This window comes from Camelina sativa, chromosome 14, assembly GCF_030686135.1.
Source record: "Camelina sativa cultivar CO46 ecotype springtype chromosome 14, ASM3068613v1".
NCBI lineage: Eukaryota > Viridiplantae > Streptophyta > Magnoliopsida > Brassicales > Brassicaceae > Camelina > Camelina sativa.
Genome location: NC_141893.1, coordinates 14,759,525 through 14,770,368, shown reverse-complemented (window position 1 = coordinate 14,770,368; position 10,844 = coordinate 14,759,525). Strand labels below are relative to the sequence as shown.

Genomic DNA, 10,844 nt, shown 5'->3' with positions numbered 1-10,844 from the left:
TGTTGTATCTTCAAACTACAATGATATAAAATATTCTATAACATTTCATAAAACAGCTAAAACTTTTAAAAGTTTTCACTTTCTAAATATTCATCATTTACATTTTGATAGTTTGATAAACTATTAAAATACGATAATTGATATTTTTATTCATATGTTTTAATATTTATGTCATGTGTATAAGTGAATTTGTCTATAATATTTTGTAATTCATTGTCAATAATATTTTTTAATTATTTCAAATTCAATTCTAATACCATAAAATTTACAACATCCAAAATTCTAATCTCATTTTGCAATAATTGTCTCAATTTAATTTTTAAAAAATTAAACAATTAAAAGTATACCTATAAATTAATAATTATTAATTTACATTATAAAATAATAATTATTAATTTATAAATAAATTAATATCACTATAAATTAATAAAATGTCTTGGCCCCAACATTATTAATTTATAGAGGTTTTACTGTACATTAAAATTATATAACCAATAATCCCACCTTAGTGATAAGGGTGGGCAAAAAAAACAAACTCCAAAAAACTGAACCGAACCAAACCAAAATAAATGTTTTGGTTTGGTTATGATTAAATCTAAAAATCTGTTTGGTTTTTATTTTAATTAACCATTTGGTTTATGTTTGGTCTGGTTAAAAACTGTAAAACCGAATGGTTTTTTTGGTTTTTAGTAAAAATTTAGGATAATTAGATATAATTAGTTTCTCCAGCTTATAAATTTACATTGGACTTATAGTTATTGATTTCCAAGTTTTTTTTTTGTCTTTTTTTCTGGTTTTCTTTTTCAATAGCCTTTACTTTCTAAAAGTTTAAATTTCAATTAAGTATTTGGGTTTACAAAACTATATTTGGATTCTATTTTTTTAATTATGTTTAGGTTTTACTTTTATGCTTATTTTTTAGTTATGTATCAACTATCTATTTTTTAAAGTATAGAATAACCGTTCAAAACCAAGACCAAACCAAACCGTTATATGTATGGTTTTTATATGGTTTCATTTTTGATAAAACCGAAAATACCGAACCGTAACCAAACCAGATTACATATGGTTTCTATATGGTTTAATTTTTATAAAACCAAAAAAACTGTAAACCGAAAAAACCGAACCAAAACCAAACCGAAAAACCGAACGCCCAATCTCCAGTTAGTGATGAAACGAAGAAGGGAGGAAATAAGGATTACCAATTTATCCAACCGTTGGTTGAAGATTGAGGCAGAACCAGTAAGTAATAGCAGCAGCAGTTCACATGCAGTGAGCAAAATTAAACATCGATATTAAGAGATCATTTTGACAGGACTACTCACTGATGTGCTACGAAACATGCAACAAAGGTCGATATATATATTAATATATATACCAGCTTTAATTGTGTATATATTAATATATATTTCACATGCTCTCCTCTTCTAAATTTTTCTATAACTTGTGTAACACTCAATCTTTGTGAGAAGCATAGTGAAATTGCTGACAGGCTGGATGACTGGAAACTGGAAAGTCTATCTTACCTTGGCAGACATTTAAAAAAATTAACTCTTTACTAATGCTTACAACGACAACGAGTGTATGATAATTTGATCTGAACTGTTGGTTTGAAATCTGGAACGTTAGTCTTAAAAGGTATTTTTAAACACTTAGCATTGTCAAATATTATACATGAAAATAAACACTTAGCATTGTCATATATTATAAATGAAAAGAAACACTTAGCTATGTCAAATATATACATGAAAAGAAAAACTTAGCAATGTCAAATACTATACATGAAAAGAAAAAGAGGATAACAAAGAAACAAAAGCAAGGACTGAGGGAGAAATCATGGGGAGGCGTCTGAGGGTCTTTGTTGCAAGATTGAACACAGGAAAATGACAACGCAAGAGAAACTCTTAAGAACACCAAATCAAGCTGAGGGGAGAAACCACTGCGCATCCTTGAGTTTTAAGGTGGAGCCACTGAGGAAGCGTTTGATGGTCCTTGTTGCAATATTGTACACACATATGTCGAGGCATGGAATATAACAACCCCGGTGACCGAAACGGTCATTACGGGTGAAATAGATGGAGTTTGGCTCAATACCAAGGGTAGGGTCAGCAGGCACGGTGATACCCAAATCGAAAAACAGGGCCTCATCACCTAGAGATTCAACCTCAACAAGGCTCCGGTCTAGCCCTTTAGGATCACTCTTGAAGACGTGGAAGATCCTAGAGCTTTCACAGACAGGCTCGTAAGCCCTGGTATAGACCAACAAAACGTCTCCTGATGATGTAACAGCAATGCTATCGCCAGATGAGATAAGCTTTTTTACTCCCGTTATTCCCAAATCACCACTAGGCCTACTTGGCTTCCACATTTGAAAGCTAGGGAGCGCATACACATCCTTGAAACCACCTTGTCCAGACAAATCCAGTAGTCGAATGTAGCAACGGTGCGACAGGTAGTAAAGACAATAACCTTTGAGCACCACATCTTGTAGGCCTCGGAACTCCCTGGAACATGGACCCTGTTCCGTATTGGAATATCGCTGTAATGGAAATCCCCATTCCTGCAAAAGCCTAAAAACTGGGCTTCCTGAAATTGCCACACAACAACATAGTCGACTCCATTCTTCTTCTTGTCGTCTACCCACAAAAGACCTCTCAGATATTTGGTAGTCTTAGGACGCGAAGCACCAGGCATATAAGGTTTAATTAAATCAACGGTGAATTCATTATCTCCTACTCGCTCAACCTTGTAAAGGCCACCCTTGATTGACTCTAGAGCCGGAAGATTGATCCTCTCCTCGCTAAACACATCTACGATATAGAGATCCGATCGAGATTCATCTAACACCAGGAACCACTTACCCGAGTTTGCTAGGAATCGATACCCTGAAAAGTCACTCTTCGTCTCGTAAACCTTGTCTTCGTCAGGGTTGTACAGACGACAACCGCCCTCTTCTGGAGACAGCAACAACAATGGAGGAGATCCGCTTTTTGGATCAAAAACCAAAGCCCGACGCGGGACCTTAATGCACTCGTTATACTTAGGACTCCCGCTTCGTTTTGAGTTACCAACTCTTTCTGCTAGTCGATCTACTCCCTCCTCCATTATCAGAACGGGGATGATCTCGTCGGACCTGCTGCTGAGATGAGATGGAATCGTCAAAGTTACGCAAATGTTTTTATCTCTCCCTATGTATATACACAGTTAGGGCTTTCTCGAGGGCTACCAAGCCCAACCAATATAACATTATCATGGACCTGTATAAACTATTATGGTTTTGCTATTATTTTCCCTGACCGTTCGTTCATTATCATGGTAATAGAATCTTTTCGTACATTTTTGTAGAATATTTTTATTTTATTTGAGAATTTGTTATATATATCATTCCAAAAATTATATATATATTAAAAAACTACCTTTTAAGAGCTTGAAACTTGACGAGGATTACCAATTTATCCAACCGTTGACTGAAGATTGAGGCAGAAGCAGTAAGTAATAGCAGAAGCAGTTCACATGCAGTGAGCAAAACATGCGATATTAAGAGATCATTTTGACAGGAAGCTTTGTCACTACTCACGAATGTGCTACGAAACATGCATGCAACAAAGGTATATATATGCAATTGACTCTATTTGTAGTTTTTCAAGTCTTGGCCATTTGCATAGAATATAATTTAATCTATAAAATATCAACATCAACATCGTGATGAGAGCTAAGCTTTACCAATTCCTCTTCCAACCAGACTACTCTTCTTTCAGTACTCCATTAGAAGAAAACGTAAACACTTAAAAGAAAATATGAGCAACGCTAAAAGGTTCACATCCTTGTTCTACATTCAAATCCAAACCCAAGCCTTGGGCCCTTGTTCTACATTCAAATCCTAGCAATCTTTACTCTTTACACAACTTGCAATCCTTCTCTACAGGCCATTGAAGTTCTTGACCCAAACCATCGACTTGTTGAGTACTGGAACCACAAGAATCAAGTCTCATCACACTCAAAAGATCACTTCATATCATTCAAACTGTTCCGTGAGTTTAAACCAAAGGAAAACTTGTAGGAGTAGATTTGATGTAACTCAAGAAGCCAGCCAACAAGACAGTGCCAACTTTATATCTTTTAGATAGATAGAATAAATTTATTTCTGATTATTATTATTATTTTTTTTAGTTTTGGGAGAATTTATTCATTATCTTTTGTTCTTTTTTTTTGTCGTGAGCAAATAACCTAACCTTTACCGTTAGAACTTAGAAGTGTAAACTAGAAAGTTCGATTCTTTAGCTAATGCGGAAATTCATACAATAATAATAGAAAAACTCTTCTTTAAAATTCAAGAAAATTTGCTCTTTCTCAATGTGAAAAGACTTTACATTATGTCAAAATTCTCACGAAATATTGAAAAGACTAAAACTTTAGTCTATAAACTCTTGAAAATGACAAAAAAAGAAATATACTTTTCCCGCCGTTAGTTGAATCTTGACGGTTAATACGCCGGAAAACGTCACCCGAAGATAGAGTCAGAACAAAGCCAAAGCCGTCAGTGGAACTAAGAACGAGCCAGTTAATGACTAATGTGCAGTGAACAACGAAACAGAGGTTTGATTCTGTCGGCGTGTTGGTGATCTTGGACGTGAGATACGCGGAGGAGAAGCGGAGGAGGTGAGGAATGAGACGGTGGTGGTGAGGATGATGAGGAGGAGCTGGCATGAGGTGGCCATCGGAGAATTAAAACGGCGGGCGAAGTTGTAACAGAAACAGAGAACTGAGTTCGTTAGGATTATGTAACACTGAAGAAAAAAGATGAGTTAAATCGTTGTGGAAAGAAAGGATGAGTTAAACTGGTTTGGTTTAGTGATAAACCGAGATTTTTGATTGTATAGAAGAAAACTGTGAAATTGATCGGGTTCGGTCAAAGAGTCAAAACCAAAAAGTTTATTCCCAAAATTCTTGGTGATGATGGGCTACTTGATCTTCGTTATTTCAGTGTTTTTTTAGCTAGACCACATTATATATGCTAGTTATTTGGGCTACTTAACGAAAACAATTCTTAGCTGATATATATGTTCATGTAAAATCTGATGTTAACTTGTTATTTAATAAAGTTTTTGTTAAAGTTTGGTGTTATTAATTTGTGATTTTGTGAAAATCAAAATCATTTAAAATTTTAATAAATTTGGAGTTATTTTTCAGAATTTTATAAAATAAAACAAGTTTTATTTTATTCAACTAAAACAAAAGAATTTAGAATTTTCAATTATTATGTTATTAGTTTATTATTTTAAATACTTTTCTACATAAAATATAGTCATGCAAATGTATATTGTTTGGAAGACTTTACGTACAAATTCTAGAAAACTAATCAACAAGTTTATAAAAACTCTATAGCAATCTTTTAAAATATTTCACTTATTCACTTCCAATGATTTTATTCAATTCATCAAAATTCTTTACAAATTAAAAACCAATATCACTCTCTTTTATATTTTATAAAATATCACATATCAAACGATTTAGGCCTCGGTAACCCTAAGACCGGCCATATGGATGCAACATTGTAGAGATAATCTGAGTTTAGAATTAGACAGGGTTTGTTTCGAAAACCAGATGATGTTTCTAAGAACCTTAAAAAAAAAAAAAAAAAAAAAAAAAAAAAAACTTAAAGTTGTAATTGGTTATTCTTTTCTCGTCCGGTTTGGTTTTGGTTATATAAAATGTTAAAAACAAAACCATGTAGAGTATTGCGCAAGAGAAAGTTATGCTCGTCCGTTGACCTAATAACTTCAGGTTGATCTATATTGATATTGCTCAAAACACTCTTGTTGACATGACGTTTGACTTTGAATAAAAATTATTAGAATATGCGTTGGTGATAAGTAGGAACACAACGCAAAATACTATGCAAAGATTATACAAATCATATAAAGTTGAATATTCAGTAACTAACCATAGAATTACACAAAAGACTAAACATCAACACCCACAATGGCATTACTTTCAGTTATGCTTAGATACGTCTTCGTTCTAAGTTTCTTCACACTCCTAAACTCCAAAAAAACATTATCTTCGCGACTAGTGAGATTCCCATCTAAAGTAGCTGAGATTGGAGCCGATGATTACCCATCTTCGGGTCGTAATTCACCAGTCCACGACCTCGGTTTCCCTGACTTCCCGTCTTTCCAAGAAGCAGTGGCGCCGCCGCCTCCTCCACCTGATATGCCTCTCCTTCCACAGCCTCTGCCTGATATGCCTCTCCTCCCACCGCCTCCGCCTGATATGCCTCTCCTTCCGCCGCCAGCATTTCCTAATGCTGAGAAGCCTAAGTTTCGGGTTCCAGTTTGGCCATCACTCCCCGATTTCCCGCCTTTTCCATTCGTATGATGGCTGCACCTTCCGAACCCTCCACTCCGAGATTCGACGAGTCAGATACTTGGATGCCTTCTACTCCAAGTATCCCTCAAGTGTTTCCGTAATCCAATGACACTCATGAAGCCTTATTTCTAAAAAAACATTACCATTTGAACTTCAAAGTTTTTGTAGCAATTAATAATTTGGAAACTTTCGTATGTTTGATGCAATTAATAAATTACAAAATCGATGTTGGGAAATATTTGACCTTATATCTAATTATTTGACGTTGGCTCGAACAATAATATCAGATATCATCAAGTACCAAACTGATACATATATACTTTGGGAAAAGAAGGAAATAAAAAAAATGAGTTACAGCCACATTGCGGAAATTTAAGAAGTAGTACTTAAAAGTTATGTAGAAAGAAGAAAAATCAAAATTTTTATCATCATGCTCTTATACCAATTAAGATCAACCAGAAAAGGAAAAAAAAACGAAAAAAAAACTATAGTTTCGACCTTGTTCTGGTGAGATATGGATAAGGCAGTTACCATTGTTCCCAATTCCATAACGACTCCTAAAATCTTCATCATCCCCAACTCCTTTAAGCTGAACCTTTCTAGTTTTCTCTTTTTGTACATCGTAGTAGAGAATGTAAAAAGGTCCAACGCCACGTGCCAAAATTTTTGGGGAAATAATAGTTTCGCCCATCTTGTTGGTGCCATGAAAAGATATTGGAACGCTTCCTAAAGAATCCAACCCAACTCTCAGCAACCTACATGTCTTCATCAACCATTGATGTTCATTGGCATCTTGTAATACCCATATCGGCCAAAGGAAATAAATTTATCACACGAAAAGTAATATAAAACTGTAGATATTATGGTAGAACAATACCGATTTTAGGATTAATATATAATTGTAAATATGAATATATTGTGAGGACATGGCATTTTGGTTTCGATGGTTACTGCTTCAAACCAAACAATGGCTTATTGAGAGTATTGCATTTTTCAAGGATCCTCCTATAGTTTAACTTCAATCCAAGGATTCTAATGTAAGAGAGCATGGAAAACTCTTTGGTTTGTCATTACCTTACTCTCATCAGTATAGGCAGTGTTGGGTTTGGTTTTATTAGCCAAATTTTCCATTACTTATATTTCTAAGCAGGATAAAGAACTTAGAGGAATTAGATTGGATAACGGTTTTGAATTACAAGTTTGTTGACCATGTTTGAAAACAAAAAACAAAAAGACACAAAAACAAGTAATATGTCTTTCCTAAGACAAATCTCATACCACACACTCTTATTATTTGTTTAACTCAAAATTCACTCAAGTTCCGTAGGAATACTTTGTTCATGTCTGAAGAAATTCTCTGGATCAAACTTAGCTTTAATATTCACCAACCTCTCAAAATTACCCTTAAAGTACTTACTCCCCCATTCTCTTGCATCACCCCCTTTACCATTCATCCCCAAATCAAGATCTCTATAGTTCACATACGCGGATCTCGGGCTTTTTGATACATACTGCTCCATGTAGCTATACATTTCCCTCATCCACCCCATATGCTTCGCCTCGCTCACTTTCCCATCTTGCCACAAAGTAAGCCATTGGATCTTGAACAACGTCCCACTCCTATGTGGGAAAGGTGTCTCGGTCTCGGGTATTTTCGCCATCATTCCTCCATAAGGGTTCCATATAGTCAACGGTGAGTCCTCTTCTAGAAGCTTTTCCCATAAACCTTCTAACCCTTCTACTGGAATTGGCTCTTCCACATAGTCTGACTTGGCTTTGAAGTAATTCTTGAACAAGGACTTCCCATCTAGTAGAGCTTCCGATGGCGCAGTGCTTGGGAAACCCGCAATGTACATTACTGATTTGATCCAGCTTGTCTCTAAACAATCTTTCTTTGTTAGTCCCAGCTGTGGGAAACTCCTCTGCATCACCTACATAACCAAATTTTCATAAATTACAATATAGACCCGTAATGTTTACAAAAATTAAATTTGACCCCATTAATTTACCTGCAACAACCGATTAGCGTCTCCGAGAAACTGGCCTTGGTACGAAGTTGAGATAGTTCTCTCTTTGCTCTTTGGAGTTTTGCTCGCCGGCTGAATAATCACACGGATAAAGAGATCTTCGTCTAGCTTATCAGCGACTTGTTGCCACTTGTACAAAAGCTTAGTTCCATCTTGCTCAAGCGTCCTCGTGACAGTGAACACCGTAACGATCTCAGGCACAGGAACGAGTTTTATTTTCCATGCAAGAATAACGCCGAAGCTTCCTCCGCCACCGCCTCGAATCGCCCAAAAAACGTCCTCTCCCATCGCCGCGCGGTTCAAGATTTTGCCGTCGGCGTCAACGATCCTAGCGTCAAGAACGTTATCAGCTCCAAGTCCAAACTTACGCATCATTGAACCGTAGGCTCCGCCGATTATGTGGCCGCCGATGCCTAGGCTTGTGCATAAACCCGCCGGGAAACCATGGATTTTGCTCTTCTCTTGAATCCTTTTAAATCCAAGTAAAATAAACCAATAAATAACCGGGGCATAACCATAGCTTAAAATATCATATTCGGTTCTTATAGTAAATTGGGTCAGTTTTTAACTTTATTATCAACATCTTTTTCACCTCCAATAGTCAAAACCCCCAAAACCATACTAAAAATCTATTAATCCAATTTAAAGAACCAAAAGTGAATAAACTAGCCGGTTGAATCAAAACCAGAATATTTTTCAATGGGTTAAATCACAATTTTCAAACAATTTTTTTTTAAGTTTAAACTTTTTGTCTGAAGACTTACGAGGTTTTTTTCTCCATAGCTTTAATTAAATAAATAAAACAATCATACATTTTATATAATGAAAAGTACTTTAACATATGATTCTTAATTAGGCGTATGATTAAATTACCTGTAATAAACCTCTCCAATAGAAGCACCAGCGTGAACCCACGCGCTGTTACTTTCCAAATCAACACTGATCTGTCTAAGCTTCGACAAATCAACGATCACAAACGCCGTTTCCATCTCCGAGACGTAAGAGAGGCCTTCGTAGTCATGACCACCGCTTCTTAGCCGCAAGTGAAGCTTCAGCTTCTTGGCGCAAACAACGGCAGCTTGAACGTGCGTTTCGTATAGCGGCTCGAAGATGAACTCCGGCTTCGGGTTCGAAGGCATCAAGTAACGGAGGTTCTGAGCAGAAGTCTCTAACGCGGCTTTAAAGGAAGAGGCGTTTAGTTCGTCGGTGAAGAACGACGAGTCCATTGGGAACGAAGCGTCGGAGTTGTCGACGAGACACATCACGAAGTCTTGTTGGATCGTGGAAGAAGACAATGGAACGTTAGAAAGTGATAGTAGTAGTAGCGTTACGAGAAACGCAAACGCCATTTTGGTGTGTGTGTTTTAGTGGTTATGAGGTTTTAAAGTTTGTTGAGTAGTTTCATATGTATGTGTTGGGGTTTAAATAAGGGAGAGGGAATGGGTTTATACGTAAAGTTGATGTAACATTTACGTCATGCACTTTTGACTCTTTAATTTTGTTTAGTGTTGTTAATTATTTCTTTACCATTTTGGAATCGTTATGGCTAGCTCTTACTTGATTGTTTAATATTTACTTTATAACCTTTTTGGAATTGGAATGTATTCTGTAATAAATCATTCCATCAATTTTTTTTCTTTTTATTCATGTCATATCGTTTATGCTGAAAGCTTGAAACACATGGTAGTAGTTATATTAGCATTCGTCATTCCTATACCGTGCGTGATCATAGTTAGGCATCGTCAAACCAAAAATTCATTTGTAATTTACAGAATTTAAAAGAAAAATCAGATGAAATCTGATAATGTAAATTCATGTTTTCATTATTAGTTGATTATGACCCCAAGTTTATGGAGAAATGTATATATGGTGTTTGAAAGTAGGTCATAATTTGTGGGTTTAACTTTATAGGGACAATTTTCTTCATAATTTCAAAGATACTGACACCACCATCTCCAATAATTGTGGCTCAAAGATCAAATATATTTTTCATCAATTTATTCTTGTACCTATATAAAAATATACTATAATATATTGTATTTTCCCCATTTGACCTTCAAATTAGATATTTACTTTTTTCACAGATTTAGTTCATACATCTTTATCTTTTCCTCATTTTTTTTATAAAATGGTTCATACATCTTAGAGTAGTTGTCATTAGATTCATAATCCAATATCATTTCAAATTGTCATTCATGCGGATGTAAAATGATACTACATTGAGCAATTTATACCATCTTTACTTTTCTTCTATGAGATTTTCAATTGATAACTTCTTTACTTGTCAACTAAACACTTTTTTTTTTCTTTTATAAAAAACAATAAAACTAAACACCTTTTTGTCAAGTTTAATATATATTCTTAAAATTAATTAAAATTCTATTTTTAAATCCAGCATATTCTCAAGATAAAATCCGAATATATTAGTAGAAGAAAAAATCCTCAAAA

The 10,844-nt window shown here is 35.1% G+C and overlaps 1 protein-coding gene and 1 pseudogene across 1 annotated transcript; both read right to left on the bottom strand.

Annotated features, from left to right (window-relative positions):
• Positions 1–1,675: 1,675 nt before the first annotated feature.
• Positions 1,676–3,168, bottom strand: LOC104741685 (F-box protein At5g25290 pseudogene; annotated as a pseudogene).
• A 4,353-nt stretch (positions 3,169–7,521) lies between these two features.
• LOC104741683 (monolignol oxidoreductase AtBBE-like 13) lies at positions 7,522–9,812 on the bottom strand. Its single transcript, XM_087485780.1, has 3 exons — positions 9,270–9,812; positions 8,379–8,865; positions 7,522–8,300 (listed from the first exon to the last, which is right to left on the bottom strand). The coding sequence occupies exons 1-3, from the start codon at positions 9,743–9,745 to the stop codon at positions 7,680–7,682; spliced, it is 1,584 nt and encodes a 527-aa protein (XP_087341906.1). The 5' UTR covers positions 9,746–9,812; the 3' UTR covers positions 7,522–7,679.
• Between the last annotated feature and the right edge of the window lie 1,032 nt (positions 9,813–10,844).

Coding starts and splice junctions, on each gene's coding strand:
- LOC104741683 (XM_087485780.1), bottom strand. CDS start 9,745: ATGGCGTTTGCGTTTCTCGTAACGCTACTACTACTATCACTTTCTAAC. Junction 8,866..9,269: donor ATTGGAGAGGTTTATTACAG/GTAATTTAATCA, acceptor TGGATTTAAAAG/GATTCAAGAGAAGAGCAAAA. Junction 8,301..8,378: donor ACGCTAATCGGTTGTTGCAG/GTAAATTAATGG, acceptor TTGGTTATGTAG/GTGATGCAGAGGAGTTTCCC.